Raw genomic sequence first — 18,737 nt, 5'->3', positions numbered from 1 at the left:
ACTTTTTGCAATTATTTGGTACTCAAATGTTCATTTTCAGTTGCTAGAATAAAGCTAAAGCTGAAATCTCCAATACATTTAAATGGCCATTATAACTGAAAAATTACATGTTCTAATACATTAGAGCATGCCATTTTAAGACTAATGACCCTGCACTTCTATGTGTTTAACACTCACAAAAAGATTAAACACATAATAGAAATACAGCTCTAGACCTACAGAGCACTGCTGTTCTAACAAGTCATTGGGAACACAAAGGAACATCTTGCTTTTGTGTAAAAATTGTGCTTCAACCTAAAGAAGACAAAAAAAGCAATTTTTTTAAATTGTTGTCAATATGATACCTACCTTATATTAACAGGATTCAATGTAAATGGTGATGTCCATTTTGCAGTCACTGAGTTGCTTGCATTCAGAGATATATTCTGATAAAAGGGCATTCCATTACAAAGAATATTTACTTGTTCCCAGCTTCCGACCACAGCAGAATTTGACACAGCTTGTAGTATTAAGGCATTCACAGTGCGATTTCCTGCGACAGTCACTGGAAATGTATAAGTTATTAGTAAGTTATTAAGGCAAATACACAAAACTGAGCTGTTTCATTTTGGTGGGAGAGTTTATAGCATCAAATGCTAAAATATGTGATGCCCTAAACTTCTGTTCTAGTTATAGTATTTATATGCTTATGTAGAAAAAAACGGTCATTTTTGAATAATGCAAATAACAATTCAACTCTTGAACTGTACCAACTAAATATTGCATTCAAATGTGGATTTTACTTTGAACTATATAAGAATCAAAATTGAAATGACAATATGAATTTTCAGATGTTACATTTTATACATGCAGGGTTTTTTTTAATATATACATGTGAAATGTTTAGTAAATGTTTAGTAAATGTTTGGAAAACACAAATAAGACCAACATTTATTTCAACACTAGTGCTGAAAGATTTATCCATTCTAGAAAGTAGTAAAGTGGTCCTAGTATTAAAATGACTGGTTCTTTTTTCTTTTTTTTTAAATGGATCAGAAAAAGTTACAAGTTAATCTATCATCTATCTATCTATCTATCTATCTATCTATCTATCTATCTATCAATCATCATCTATCATCTATCTATCTATTTATCTATCTTTTATCTATCTATTATCTATCTATCTATCTATCTATCATTTATCTTTCTATCGTCTACCTATCTCTCTGTCTTTCCGTCTGTCTGTCTATCTGTCTGTCTGTCTTTCTGACTGTCAATCAATCTATTAAACTCTATCTATTTATCTATCTAACAATGTAGAAAATAAGTACATAAAACAAGATCTTATATTCTTAGTCATAACCAAGAAATGTTAAAAGCAGAACATTTATGCTTTATTATAAAACATTTGTGCAGAATAAAAGCAATTAACCTACAACATATTACATTTTATATTTCTTATTGTTTGCTTTCTACAAATAAATAATTGAAGGAAATACAACATTGGCAGTTTACCTGTATATAGCTGATTAACAAATAATCTTGTAGGACTGACACTTATAGTGAAGTTGCTGTTTCCATGAGTCACATTTCCGGTTAGGATGCTGCTGCACAATTGCAGAGGCCCATTCTGCGTGTAGACCGGTGTGACCAGCACAGCCACCAGCAGAAGTGCAGACAGTGTACCCATTGTCACTGTGATGAAAAGTCTTGAGTTGGTTAGTCTTGGGCACTTTAAGTGTCAGCGTGTTTTATATCTTGCTATAATGCAAATCAGTTAGGGCAGGGACAAAGGATCTGTGGATTTTAGTTTTCCTTAAATCCAGTTATACAAGAACATTACACTTGATGAGTCAGTAGAAAATATAACAAATGTTATTAATTTGCTAATGACCTGTTACCTCACCTGAGAGGTAAAACAATATCCCTTAAATTCCGTTCCTTTTTACAAGCTTGTGTTCATTTACTAGCTGTATCATTTAATCTTAAAGGGACAGTCGACACCAACATTTTTTTTGTTTAAAAAGATAGATAATCTCTTTATTACCCATTCCCCAGGTTTGCATAACCAACACAGTTATAATAATACACCTTTTACCTCTGTGGTTACCTTGTATCTAAGCCTCTGCCAACTGCCCCCTAATCTCAGTACTTTTGACAGACTTGCATTTTAACCAATCAGTGCTGACTCCAAGGTAACTCCATGGGAGTGAGCACAAAGTTATCTATATGGCACACATGAACTAGCTGTGAAAAGCTATTGAAATGCACTGAGATAAGAGGCGGCTTCAAGGGATTAAAATTAGCTAAGCTTTTTATCTATATGGCACAGATGAACTAGCTGTGAAAAGCTATTGAAATGCACTGAGATAAGAGGCGGCTTTAAGAAATTAAAAATGATCTAAGCTTTCAACATAAATACCAGAAAACGCAGCAAATTTGATTAAAAAGTAAATTGGAAAGTTGTTTAATATTGCATGCCCTTTCTGAATCATAAAAGGTTCATTTTGACTTGACTGTCTCTTTAAAAACAGTCCGGCTTGTAATACATTCATCTCAGTCATTAAAGGGATATATGCTAACATTCCATTATTGTTCTAATGCTTGCCCCTATATCTGTTTTTATCCCATAAAAAGGGGTTAATCCTAAATCTAGAGCAAAGCACATGACTGTTGCATACCTGTGTATCCCCCAATCACTGGCTGCATCCTTCTTAGGAGCTTATAATCAGTACACCAGCTGCAGAACTTTAACTGTGTTTAATTCATTTGCAGGAACAAGCACCAGTACAATAATAAACTTCTCTAATGTATAGGTTTTGTTATTATTATATTATTATTATTAATAATAATAATAATAATAATAATAATAATAATAATAATATAATAACAATAATAATAATAATAATAACAATAATAATAATACTAATAATAACAATAATAATAATAATAATAATAATAATAATAATAATAATAACAATAACAATAATAATTATAATAATAATAATAATAATAATAATAATAATGATATTTTTTAATGTTTGCTAATGTTAATATTACTTACTACTTTTGCTTCTCGTTCATCTATTTACAGAAAAATGATGAGGATATTTTTGGTTCCAACTCTGACACTTGTTATAATGTTCCTCACCCTGTTTTATCCCATAAGATGCACAATATGCCGCCTTCCTCTTTTACCTCTATATAAGTTTTTGATCATTCAGATAGAAAAATACCAGTGACATGGGTTCAGTAAACCTTATTGATGAAACTATATTTTGGGATAAAATCTCACTGACACTTTATCTCTCGAATATTGTGGAGTTCATAAGTGGCGAAATCAGCTCCATTAAAATCAATAGAGTCGCTTCTAATTTGCAAACGTTAACTTATCACCGCATAGAACAATTTCCAATGATACTGGCATCAAATATTTTAAAAACAATATAAAATAAACAAACAAACCCCATAAAATTACACTATAGATAAATCAGTCTGCCTTAACCTATGCACAAAAGAAGACTTGAAAAAATTAAAAAAATAACAGAAAACGAATCCATTGTCAGTTTAGGCTCCATTTATCAATTGCTGGACCGATAAGGATCACTCCCAGGATTTAATAAGCTTTTGTAGCCACACCCCCTGCTCCTGCACAACCAACAGCATGAGAGCAGGGCTTGTTAAAGATTTTGATCAGATTGGTGGCAGTGATTAGGGCTCAAAGATCTCAGGTGTTAAAAAAGGCTGCAAAGGGCTTTAACATAGAGATACATACATATACATTTCTAAATATATATATGTATTAATATATGTGTGTACATGTTTATTTATGTGCATACAAAGAGAGAAGCGCTCTACCAGGAACGAACAACAGCTCAGTGGCTTGTTCTATGGCGATTTACCACCCGGAAGCAGCCTCTTTTAGACCAGTGTGCTTTTCACAGAAGAAAACTTTCCTGAAGTATATCAGTCTGATCCTGCCAAGTAAGGTCAGTCCAGCCCCGAAATACCAGGCAATTCTCCTCTGAACAAGGAACATGACAACCCCAGACGATTGTTTCGGCCTCCTATGGGCCTCGTCAGTGAGGTGCAGCCATATTCCTCTAAGCACACTGGGCAAGGAGTCCACGTCTGGTTTCCCCCATCACCCATAGGGAGACTTCCCCAGGGTCATAATAATTTGCATACAAAGAGAGAAGCGCTCTACCAGGAACGAACAACAGCTCAGTGGCTTGTTCTATGGCGATTTACCACCCGGAAGCAGCCTCTTTTAGACCAGTGTGCTTTTCACAGAAGAAAACTTTTCTGAAGTATATCAGTCTGATCCTGCCAAGTAAGGTCAGTCCAGCCCCGAAATACCAGGCAATTCTCCTCTGAACAAGGAACATGACAACCCCAGACGATCGTTTCGGCCTCCTATGGGCCTCGTCAGTGAGGTGCAGCCATATTCCTCTAAGCACACATGTGTATTTATGTATTTATATGTGTATTTACAGACATATATACACATATAACACATAATTACATTTGTATATAGACATATTTATTATATATATATATATATATATATATAGGTTGAGACAATCAACTATGAATATTGGCATCATATGGCATACAATGGCACCACTATGATGCAAATTACTTCAGATTGCAAGCTGTGATTTGCTCAATTGCATCCTTTTACCACAATCTGATTATTACAGTGTTTTTACTAATATATGTAAACCTAGCGCCTGTGTGGAGTATCCTATGTAGAAACATATACATACAGTATATAGCACTAAAAAGTTGCATATAGTATAAAAACTTGCATATAGTATAAAAACAATATAAAAACAGTTTAAAAAAGCAATTTCAAGCTTCTTAAAATTACTTAAACAGTTAAAAGGCAAAATAACAGTAAAACATGGATCCATGCATAAATTACCAGTGGTATGTTGCATGCATATATAGCCAATGGTATTGTGGCAGATCATATTAAATAGCAAATATTATTCACAATTTGCACAAATTAATTGTGAAGCTTCCTAATGGTCCTAAGACTGATCTTGAGAAAGGCCTTTGAGATGCCGAAACGCGTTGACCAAGCATCTGGTAAGCCTTATTTCTAAATATAAACTTTTACTCAAATGTACCACACCATATCTACAATCTTTCACAGAGGGATCCACTAAGGAGCAGCACAGTCTCCAGGAAACCTGGATATCTATTTGCGGTTGAAGCAGCAGCTCTGCAGACTTTGACTCTAAGATTTGGAATTTGAAACACATCACATTTTTTCAAATTTTTGCACAATTTCTCATTTTTTAATTTTAATTTTATCATTTTAATTTTTCCATTTTTTCACTTTAATAAGAATCTATTTCTAGCTACAGCCGTTTCCATTCATCACACATCACTACTAGCATGGAATTGTTTGAATATAAATTGATTTTTTTATTTAAAATTTATTTGAAGTTCACTTTGGAAGTTTCACCACTTTGCGATTATAATTTTCACACAGCACACTGACTGGTCCAGCTACAATCAACCACTTAGACAATCAAAGATTAGTATAACAAGGATATCCTTGGAGACCACAAAAGTGGCTTAGTGCCACAACACATTGTAGACCACGAAAGTGGTTTAGTATTACAAGGACCATTAGGAAGCTTCACAATTAATTTGTGTAAATTGTGTATAATATTTGCTGTTTCTTATGATCTGCCACAATACCATTGGCTATATATGCATGTAACATACCACTGGTAATTTATGCATGGATCCATGTTTTACTGTTATTTTGCCTTTTAACTGTTTAAGTAATTTTAAGCAGCTTGAAATTGCTTTTAAACTGTTTTTTTTATATTGTTGTTATACTATATGCAAGCTTTTATACTATATGCAACTTTTTAGTGCTATATATGTATATGTTTCTACATGTTTCTAAGTGATATGCAATAAATATGCTACACCTTTAACACTGTTCACATAGATTACTGTATCCTGGCCCCCAATAGGTGAGGCGCTCTGGTTATATTTACTGTTACAGTGTTTTTGCCTATTGGAAACTATGGCAACGCACGTCCACCACTGGTGATGCATCACGTGGTGTCGGCCGGTGATGACGTCATCATTGAGGTATGGCGTGGGCCTTACAATGCCATGTACTGAGGTATTTAATGCGGATTACCATGTAACATGCTAATTGTTTTTAGGTTCACCCTGTTGAACCCACACTTGACATTTATTGTAGAATAAACGTTAGATTTTATTAAACATCCAGTGAGTGCCTTTACTTGGAACTGGTTTTATATATATATATATATATATATATATATATATATATATATATATATATATATACAGTATCTGACAAAAGTGATTACACCCCTCACATTTTTGTAAATATTTTATTATATCTTTTCATGTGACAACACTGAAGAAATGACACTGTGCTACAATGTAAAGTAGTGAATGTACAGCCTGTATAACAGTGTAAATTTGCTGTCCCCTCAAAATAACTCAACACACAGCCATTAACGTCTAAACCATTGGCAACAAAAGTAAGTATTCCCCTAAGTGGAAATGTCCAAATTGAGTCCAAAGTGTTAATATTTTGTGTGGCCACCATTATTTTCCAGCACTGCCTTAACCCTCTTGGGCATGGAGTTCAACAGAACTTCACAGGTTGCCACTGGAGTCCTCTTCCACTCCTCCATGACGACGTCATGGAACTTGTAGATGTTAGAGACCTTGCGCTCCCCCACCTTCTGTACGAGGATGCCCCACAGATGCTCAATAGTGTTTAGGTCTGGAAACATGCTTGGCCAGTCCATCACCTTTTCACCTCAGCTTCTTTAGTAAGGCACTGGTTGTCTTTGAGGTGTGTTTGGGGTTGTTATCATGTTGGAAAACTGCCCTGTGGCCCAGTCGCAGAAGGGAGGGGATCATGCTCTGCTTCAGTATGTCACAGTACATGTTGGCATTCATGTTTCCCTCAATGAACTGTAGCTCCCCAATGCTGGCAGCACTCATGCAGGCCCAGACCATGATACTTCTACCACCATGCTTGACTGTAGGCAAGACACACTTGTCTTTGTACTCCTCACCTGGTAGCTGTCACACACGTTTGACACCATTTGAACCAAATAAGTTTATCTTGGTCTCATCGGACCACAGGACATGGTTCCAGTAATCAATGTCCTTAGTCTGCTTGTCTTCAGCAAACTGTTTGCAGGCTTTCTTGTGCTTCATCTTTAGAAGAGGCTTCCTTCTGGGACAACAGCCATGCAGACCAATTTGATGCTGTGTGTGGTGTATGGTCTGAGCACTGACAGGCTGACCCATCACCCCTTTAATCTTTGCAGCATTGCTGGCAGCACTCATACGTCCATTTCCCGAAGACAAACTACGGATATGACAAGCACGTTCACACAACTTCTTTAGTCGACCATGACAAGGCCTGTTCTGAGTGGAACCTGTCCTGTGAAACTGCTCTATGGTCTTGCCCACCATGCTGCAGCTCAGTTTCAGGGTCTTGGCAATCTTCTTATAGCCTAGGACACCTTTATGTAGAGTAACAATTCTTTTTTTCAGATCCTCAGAGAGTTCTTTGCCATGAGGTGCCATATTGAACTTCCAGTGACCTAAGAGGTGGCGTAGGGTGTAGGAAGCAGCGGTCTAATGACCGCTGCTTCTTACATTGCGGGAAGCAGGCTCGCATATGCGAACCTGCCCCGCAAAGGCTCCGGAGCAGCTTTCGCTGCTTCGTACATGGAGCCCTATGAGAGAGAGTGAAAGCGATAACACCAAATTTAACACACCTGCTCCCCATTCACACCTGAGACCTTGTAACACTAACGAGTCACATGACACCTAGGAGGGAAATGGCTAATTGAGTCCAATTTGGACATTTCCACTTATGGGTGTACTCATTTTTGTTGCTAACGGTTTAGACATAAATGGCTGTGTGTTGAATTATTTTGAGGGGACAGCAAATTTACACTGTTATACAGGCTGTACACTCACTACTTTACATTGTAGCAAAGTGTCATTTCTTAAGTGTTGTCACATGAAAAAATATAATAAAATATTTACAAAAATGTGAGGGGTGTATTCACTTTTGTGAGATACTGTGTGTGTATGTATATATATATATGTGTGTGTATAAGGAGAGGGTATTCCTCCCATGTCGCTTGTCAACTCCCATGATCCTTTGTTCAGAGGTAAACAAAGAGAAGTAACTCGGCATGTGGAGGATGTCTGAAAAGATATCTGAGCTGAAGCTGCTCTTGAGCAAAACTCGGAGAACGGATCAACATCAGTGAGGTCACAAGCAACATGGGAGGAATACCCTCTCCTTTCGAGTGCCTTGCCTTACCTCATATGATTGAGGGTTCAGGGTTCACAGTGAACTTTTATTGGAGTCTCATACTCCATCGTTATATTGTGACGGTTTTTTATCTGTGTGTAGTATTTGCTATGTTTTACTAACGCTGTGTAACCCACTCTTTCCTTTATATATCTGTATATATACCTATATATAATCATATAGATATATAGGTATAGCTATATATTTTACCAAAAAACATGAAATATATACTGTATATAAGTATGTATTTTTTAATAACTAGAACATATTCTTACATGTGAAGAACATTAGAATGCAAAATACTAATATTTCATGTTATGTTAGCGCATTTGAATAAACACGATCGGGTTAGCGCGCAAGTATGGGTGTTAGTTTTTTTTCCCTTATTTTGTTCTCTATTGAAGCCTATGCATCACAATATTCATAGTTTTTACTTTTTGTGCTTCAGGTTTTACAGTTAAGTTTTTACTTTTAACTCATAAAATATAAGCTCAACCCAATGTGCACAAATAGCCTCCGTCTAGCAAAGGTAAGATGCGCGCGTGAGCGCAAAATAACGCTCCACTCATTATCTAGCCCTTTCTGTTACTTCTATTATCAAATTTTATTTGTTCTCTTTGTCTATTTTGTTGGAAAGCAGAGGCGTAAGCTCAGGAGTGTGCACGTGCCTGAAGAACTATATGGCAGCAGTTTTACAAGAATATTATCCATCTGCGAAAGCATTAGAGGGCAGCGATATTTCCTGCCATGCTTCAGACATCTACCTAGATATCTCTCCAACAAAGAAAACCATGGGAACAAAGAAAATTTGATAATAAATTTGACTTTTTTAAAACTTGTGATTAAGACAGAGCATTTTAATCACAAAATCATTTTTTATTATAGTTTAAATTTTCACTTTTTTATTTAAATGCATTTCGATTCTGTATAAAAAAGGGATTTTACATTTTCTGATTATGCTTTGAAAGTCTGAAAGTTTGACAAATTCGGATGATATTTTGCCTCTGCCTGTGTATCTTTTACAAATTACATTGCTCTTTGTTTTTGTTCTTTGTAAAATACAACTGACCTTTTCAGAAAATGGGAGGGACAAGAGCTCCCAGGGTGTTTCTGAATTCCTCTAACAATTCTCATGATATTATCTAAGCATTTTACACCTGCAGGTTTCACAGATTTATCTCACATGTTGTGTACAGGTCAGGTTTGCTCAAAATAAAAGAACCAAATGCAAGTTAAGTTGTAGTGAAAACATTTCAGTTTAATTTATATTTCCTATAAACTGAGACTTAATATCAGTGTCAGGAGCTCCCCTGTTAAATTCACTCTACCCTGTAAAAATCTGTATCCTAGAGGGCTATAGAATATAGCTCTCATCTCTCTGAGACTTCCAGCTTTCCACTCTTTTTCTTAGAGAAATCAGTGAGTTCAGCCCTCTCTGTCCAAGCTTGAGAATCTTTGGTCAATGGCCCCATATCGTGACATGAATGCGAGATGAAATACCTTACAGGGGTAATTGCACCTTTTGCAATGCAAATGAGTTATTGTTTAGGTGAAAATCTCAGCCACATCTTGAGAATACCCCGAAAGGAAAGCCCAATGGCAATTGTCTACAAAAAAATAGGTAACGTGAGCCTCAATGATTTTGAGCATAGGATCATCTCTATGACGTGGCCCCCCTCGGCAGCATATTGATCATCTTTGAATCTGGTCCAATAGTTGGACCACACAAGAAGATGTTTTACCTCTTTACTACAGACTGTATCTACCTTTATTTATTGAGCAATGAGTCAGCTTAGGCAGGTTATTTTTTCAAGGCTTTAAATTGGGCTGTGGCCTACTTTATTTATTTATATGAGTATATTAAAATTAAGCATGTGCTAAACCTTTTGTGTCTGACTTCTATTCTGTTACTCTATCAGGGCTTGGACTATGGCTGGAATGTAAATATTTTAGTAAATTCAATAAATATAATATATAATGAGTTGAAATCATTCTTGCCAAGAAAAAAAGCCAATTTTTAAATGTATCAATTATAACATTCATTAATTAAACATAGCATTGGATAAATATGTTATATTTTGAAAAATTGATTCACAGAGTTTGAAATATGTAACTGGGAAAAAGAATATAAATATTATGTGAATTTTATTTGTAATATTTGAATTTAAAAATGTAATATTCTACAGATAGCATTTGTTCTGTCATCTGAGTTCCGTGTATACAGACATAAAGAGAGCGACCATACAGGATAGATGATACAGAGGACGGGACTGAGACAGGAAAGGGAGCGCTATAAGGTAACGGTCATGTAGTGAAGCTCATTGAGAGTAATATGAGTAATATAGAGCAATAGAAATCATTATCTGACAAAAACAAGTAGAAGATAGTGATAAACTCTTATTATTGCAGCATTCTGAGCAGAACATCACAATGAGCCAATCAGGAGCCACCAGTTTCTGCTTGTTAACTGCTGGTTGTGACTTCCAATCCTCAAGGGATTTTCAATATGTGTACATATGCAATTGCAAGGTTAATGAAATTAACATTTTAAAGTCCTAAAAAATAATTGCAGTTATAACTGAACATTCTGATGACTGCATTATACTTGCATACCTATTTATTGGCCTAAAAAGTGTGATTTGTATTTATTAACTTAAGCTGATCATGCAAAAAAGTGTTCACATTAGAAAAATAAAACAAAAATGAACATGCAGACACTAAGAAATGCTGCTCCAAACAGACCAAAGGGATTTTATTTCTACCAGTGTCAAGTAGATGGTGATGTTTATGTTACTGAATCTACTTGAAAACCACACGATGACAAGATTATCTGATATTCTTATCAAATGGAATAGCAGAGAATTTTAAAATCTCAGATAAATCTATGTAGTACCTTTTCTAATTGTTTTTTTTTACCACTTTATTCAAAAGGGAATTTTTAAAATGATTTATAATAAGAAAACATAATTATCAAGTGATTATAAGACTGATAAGAAAGTATTTAAAAAGTTTACTTCTTTCATTCTAAGGAAAAAGTGACAGGGATGTCTCATCGTTAGGTGTTGCGAAAATGCTTAGGAACCATGTAGGGACCTTGTTCCTAGAAAAAAATGCACACTATAGAAGTATAAAATAATTGAATTTTGCTCCTCTAATTTACACATAGTTTAAATTATAGGGGTATATTTATCAAAGCGTCAACTATGTTGCATTCGCCGGTGTCAATACGCTCGCCAGACATTGCTGCTGCGGATCTGAATATGATACCATTATTTATCAAAAAAGCCGTCAAAAACACACGCATCAAGTACGGTGTGAAGAGCATTGGACTGGTGTTAACTTACAGTCATCGATGTCACAGTTATTCAGGTTTTTCCCAACTTTATACCATTTCATTACTGTCCATGAACAAGCACATTTCTCTAAAGCTAATCTTTTATTTTTCATCTGTATGTCCAAGAAATAGCTACATTTATACCTCAACAAACAATATCTCATAGAAAGTTATTTTTATATGTATTTGTTATATGATACTTTCACATAAATTAATGTGTATTTGTATTTCTTGAAGTCATATTTTTTTTTATTATTATTAATGTTAGAATTTGTACATATATCCTTGCACATACTTTTTTTGTTCTAAACAATGATGTCTGTCATATCTCTGTGTTTATTTATACCACTATATGTATATATTGTAAATGTATTATTATTCTGAGCAGTAATAATTGTGAATATAATATGTAATTATGGTATCATATGTATTTATTTGCAATCAATGGATATTTTAATTGCTGGGCCTGTTTTCTCTCTGCACCTGTCTAACCCCTCCTGATTGCAATCTATTTTTAAAAACCATCCCTACACAGGTGTTATAAAATGGGCTGGCATATAAAATGACATTTCTTACTGAAAAAGACATTTAAGAAAAGAAAGAAATACACTGAATATAGCATGACAGTAAAGAGGTGATTTTAATTTCTGCTGTATCTGAATCATGACAGTTTAATATTAGGTGGGCTATCCCTTTGAGCTATAAGTTTAAGATTATGTGTGTCCTAATGTCAGCATCAATGTCTATCTTTAATGCTAATTTCACATATACATACTTTCAAAGTATAATACACAATGTAACAATACACAATGTAACAAATTTCACTTACAAGTTCTGATGAGTGATCAATGACGCAAGTATCAAGCAATTTGATTTGTTAGTGATAGTTTATAATGTGTATTTGAATCAGATTGGCTGATGTCATAAATCATGTGATTATGCATATTCCCATCAAAAGTGGTTGAAAAATTCACTAGTGTGTGGGTTGTTTAGGAGTTTGCGTCATAATTGGTGCAAAAATGGTTGAGTCAAATTTGGCGCAAAGTAGAGAGAGTGACTTGTATAATATGGCTTAAACATGGTGCACATAGATTTTTCAAAAAAATAAAAAGGAAGTTAGCTATATTATTTTGTGTATTTATTTCAGTTTTATCTCTATAATATCTATTAGTGCAACAAGTTTGGGGTAAAACCTTTCACCAAATTTGGTGAAATAATATTGTCCCTTTGCTTTGTAATGAGAGACAAAGTTGTAACATAATCCATAAGTAGTAATGTTTTTTTTATTTTTATCCCTATATCTACTACTGCACCAAATGTGTAGCAATAATATTGTTTGATTTAGAAAGGGTATACAATTTTATTAAAGTTTCTAATTTACTTTTATTTAATATGCCTCATCCACTTGCAGCATCGAACATAAGCTTTCTGTGTTTTCAGACTCCCATTGAGTTCTATGGCATCCGCAACCTCAAGGGTGGCGGATTGAAAACTAGGTACACTGAGTCGGAAAAGACGCAAGCGTAAATATAGAATTTTTGATAAATTAGTGAGAGGTTCAAATAGTGTCGATAAGGAGGGCGAATGAACAGAATTCCACTCGAATACCACTGTTTTCAACTCACATCGATCTGCTTTGGATTGAGATTGCGGGATCGTATATATTATGTCACAAATTTCAACATTTGCCAATTTTGATGCTTTGATAACTACGGCGGATCAATCTTGCGACAAATACGATGCGGAATTCAAGTGTATTTTCAGTTGACGCTTTGATAAATATGCCCCGTAGTATGCCCCTCAAAATACAGTAGATATTCATTCAACTTTTTGAGTTACTAATCTCTTCATATATTCTTCAGAACTTGTCTATCCCAAATAGGAAGTAGAATGATATCTTTGTTGATTACCAAAGTCAAATCTATATCTACAAATGTAAAAAAATATATACAGGATATGGGTGCTGGATCAGTTTTTTTTTACACAAAATGAGATATATTAGCTACATATCCACCAGGAGTAAATAAAGTTATAATAATAATATGTAGAGAAGAGGGAGGTCATTCAATAATTCTGGGTCACTCAAATTTTATTTTCTGTTTCTTGAGCCATGGGAAGTTAGCTGTTTTTAAAAAATAAAATAAAAAAATGATCGTTTTATATCTCTGTACAAAAAATAAAATTAACAAAATCTATGTAATATAACATAATTTAACCAGAATATACGTTTTTATGTTTATTTAGCAAGAAAAGTCGCTGACATTAGTTACTTGTGTTCAAAGCTGCTATTAAACACCCATTCATGTGGACTGGGCTATCTGTCTCTCTCATGATCATTGGGATGCTGATGTCTGATGCTGACTCATATTTATCAAAGCGTCAACTGCAGTCATTTTTTAAAAAAAATGACATAGTAATAAACTATACGTCTTATTGGCCATAAACATGTATCAATTAAGATTTAGCTACAATTTTATGGATTTCAAGTTCATTATTAATTATAATATGCTATAAATAATGCCAAGGACAGTTAGAAAACATATACTTTAGATCACCTTAAAGGGACTTTATTAAACTAATGCATATGATTTAGAAAAAAAAATCCAAGGGGACCACAGATATGTAGATGTATGTAATATTCTTGTTCTGTTAATGTATACTTTATCTTTGTAATATTCTGCTCTTTGGGTGAACCTTGTATGTAATATGGACTTACGACTTCAATAAAAATTATTTAAAAAAAAAAAAGAAAAAAAAAATCCAGTTGTAACTTTTTTTTAATGGCATGCTTTGTATGAACAGTGAAAGTGTTTGACATTCATGACTCTTTAAACACATTTTAATGTTATTGAAGCCAACAGGAAGTGAATGTTTGTGCACATATCAGCCCCAGGGACATTTTGAGTAGCTCATAAAGCCGACTCCCACAGTTATTCTCCACAAACATAGAACCAAAACCATTATTTTTTGCATTACAACATCCATTTGAAGGGGTAGAAAGGTGCACGGGTGCATTTAAATTTGAAATAGAAACATTTTTACAATATACTTCCATTAGCAAAAATGCTTCTAGTAAAAGTTATGACTATTTTCCTGCAGCATACGCACATATTCTGTAAGGGCTCGTGCATTCAAACACCACACCTTCTTGCAGAGCAGGCAGTGGTTGTATTGCTTCTGAAAACATAATTTGTCATACAAGCTACTGCTGACTCCCTGAGAATGTGTAGAGTTTGAATACTGGTGCACGAGCCCTTACAGAATATGCACGTATGCTGCAGGAAAATAGTCATAACTTTTACTAGAAGCATTTTTGCTAATTGAAGTATATGGCAAAAATGCTTATAATTCTAATTGAAATGCCCCCACGCATATTTAAATTTTGACCTTTCTGTTTTTAAAATAAAAAAACATTAAAAAACAGAAACTGTAGTCAATAGGGCCTATTTATGTAAGTGCGAGCGGACATGATACAATGTAGCGTATCATGTCCGACACACATCGATAAATGCTGACAGCATACGCTGTCGGCACTTATAATTGCACAAGCAGTTCTTGTGAACTGCTGGTGCAATGCCGCCCCCTGCAGATTCACGGCCAATCGGCCGCTAGCAGGGGGTGTCAATCGACCAGATCGTATTAGATCGGGTTGATTTCTTTTATGGAGCAGCGGTCTTTAGAGCCATACGGAGCTTGATAAATATGTAATAATGTTCACTTTTAGTGCACACAACAAAAAACATAGCTGTATTGTCTAAGTTGGTTCCAGGACCACAATGTGGCAAGCTAGGGCTCGCCAGATTATCTAGTGTTGGTGTAACCCAAGAAGGTCCTTTACAGGGGTTTTCTAGGGATTTGCCTCAGATGTACAGTATATGTGATGCACATGGACAAGTTGTATTCTGTATTTGGCTGCTGTCCTTCTTTATTCCTCTACCTCTTCCCATCTGCAACACCTTAAGAACAGAGAGCTGAAGATAGGGAAACACTTTCAATTTCTGTGTAATACAACTGCCCGGCTCTTGGCTTGTCTGGAAGGAAACAATCTACAGTATCTAGTGCATATGTTTCTCAGTCTGTGCAGTACTTGTGTAACAGGAAGTAATACACATGACTTGATAAAACATTGCTATTGTTTTATTTAACAGAATTTATTTCTTCCATTTGTCAGCTCACTGCAGGATAAAAACATATACAGTTTCTCTAATGTTGCTCCTCAAATACAGTAGCAGACAGACCTATTATGTATAATACATAACCTTCTCTGATTGGTACTAGTGAGTCAGGTGTTAGCTCTTTTGGTTTTACAACAACTTGCTGATGACAGTGACAAACCCAAGCGACAAGATTAGAGTTGAGAATTTAAGGGCAGATTGCATGTATGATCCCGTGTTTCTGGCTGGAACTAAAAAAAAAAAAAATGATTGTTAATTTTGATCTGAAAAAAAAAGGCGATACATAAGATTGTTAATGGATCTCAATAATACATCTATTCTGTATGTTACAGGTATTTAATTTATACATGTGCACAAACACATGCACACACTCACAAACATGCACATAGACTTACAAACACATGCACACACTCACACACATACAAACATGCACATAGACACATAAACACATGCACACACTCACACACATACAAACATACACATAGATACACAAACACATGCACATACACCTACACATACAAACAAGCACATAGACAAACAAACACATGCACACACACACACACATACAAACATGCACATAGACACACAAACACATGCATACACTCATAAACATGCACATAGACACACAAATACATGCACACACTCACACACATACAAATATGCACATAGACACACAAACACATTCACACACTCACAAACATGCAAATACACACACATACAAACATGTACATAGACACACAAACACATGCACACACATACACATACAAACATGCACATACACACACATACAAACATGTACATACACACACATTATCAAACATGCACATACAAACACACATACAAACATGCGCATACACACAAAAACACATGCATACACTCACACACATACAAACATGCACATACACACACTTACAAACATGCACATAGACACACAAACACATGCACACACTGACACACATACAAACATGCACATACACACACATACAAACATGCACATAGACACACAAACACATGCACACACTGACACACATACAAACATGCACATACACACATACAAACATGTACATGCACACACACACACACACATTATCAAACATGCACATAGACACACAAACACATGAACACACTTACACACATACAAACATGTACATAGACACACAAACACTTGCACAAACTCAAACACATACAAACATGTACATAGACACACAAACACATGCATTCACTCACACACATACAAACATGCACACACATTCCCACACATACAAACATGCACATAGACACACAAACACAGGCACACACTCACTCACACACATACAAACATGCACATACACACACATACAAACATGCACATGCACACACACACATACAAACATGCAGATACACACATACAAACATGTACATACACACACACATACAAACATGCACATACACACACAAACACATGCACACACTCACACACATACAAACATGCACATAGACACACAAACACATGCACACACTGACACACATACAAACATGCACATACACACATACAAACATGTACATGCACAAACACATTATCAAACATGCGCATAGACACACAAACACATGCACATACTTACACACATACAAACATGTACATAGACACACAAACACATGCACACACTCAAACACATACAAACATGTACATAGACACACAAACACATGCATTCACTCACACACATACAAACATGCACACACACTCACACTCATACAAACATGCACATAGACACACAAACACAGGCACACACTCACTCACTCACACACATACAAACATGCACATACACACACATACAAACATGCACATGCACACACACATACAAAGATGCACATACACACACATACAAACATACACATACATACAAACATGCACATACACACATACAAACATGCGCATACACACATACAAACATGTACATACACACACACATACAAACATGCACATACACACACAAACACATGCACACACTCACACACATACAAATATGCACATACAAACACATGCACGCACGCACTCACACACATACACACAAACATACAAACATGTACATACACACACATAAAACATGCACATACACACACATACAAACATGCACATACACACACACATACAAATATGCACATACACACATACAAACATGTACATACACACACATACATTCAAACATGCACATAGACAAACACATGCACACAGTCACACACATACAAACATGCACATACACACACACATTTACTCACATGCACATACACACACACACATACAAACATGCACATACACACATTTACTCACACACATACAAACATGTACACATGCACAGAAACACATGTGCATACATAACCAGGCACACACAGACACAAATGCACTCATGACATGCACATGTGCACACATACATACACACACAACTGAATATGTGCACATGAACACACACTCAAGCATACACAAATACATATATGCACATACATACATATGTGCACTTGGGCAAATGCACACATTCACACTCTCATGCACACATTCATGCACATACACACAAAGAAATACTCATGAACATACACACATATGTACTTAAACATACAAACATGCACAAATACATATTAACACATAAGCATACACGCACATGAAAAGGCACACAGAGAGGCACACACATGCACTCACACACATATATATGTACATGCACACACATATGACTATTAACCCCTTAACAACTAGCAAAGTACCCATACATAGCTGGTATTTCTATGGGGGTTGCTTTTTCTATAGCACGATTTTAGAAAGCCTGCAGGAGGGAGGGAGGGTCTAATAGCGCAGTCTTGCCACTCGCAGTGAAACCTGTGCTATTATAATCATGCACACACATATACATATATAGTAAAAACACAT

At 35.3% G+C, this 18,737-nt stretch overlaps 1 protein-coding gene across 2 annotated transcripts in view; it reads right to left on the bottom strand.

The window, feature by feature from the left end:
- Positions 1-11,844: 11,844 nt before the first annotated feature.
- LOC128638266 (uncharacterized) overlaps positions 11,845-18,737 on the bottom strand; it is a 372,623-nt gene continuing 365,730 nt past the window's right edge. Inside the window, exons 5-6 of one of the 2 annotated variants that reach the window (XM_053690131.1) lie at positions 15,926-16,071; positions 11,845-13,788 (exon numbers count right to left, since the gene is read on the bottom strand). In XM_053690131.1, coding sequence (XP_053546106.1) covers positions 15,971-16,071 — 101 coding nt within the window. In that variant the 3' untranslated portion in view covers positions 11,845-13,788; positions 15,926-15,970. Of the gene's footprint in view, positions 13,789-15,781; positions 16,072-18,737 lie in introns of those variants that run through there. The other variant, XM_053690129.1, reaches the window with a different exon arrangement.

Source organism: Bombina bombina, chromosome 8 (genome assembly GCF_027579735.1).
Source record: "Bombina bombina isolate aBomBom1 chromosome 8, aBomBom1.pri, whole genome shotgun sequence".
NCBI classification, from domain to species: Eukaryota; Metazoa; Chordata; class Amphibia; order Anura; family Bombinatoridae; genus Bombina; species Bombina bombina.
The sequence above is the reverse complement of the archived record's forward strand: the minus strand, read 5'-3'. Positions and strand labels throughout refer to the sequence as shown.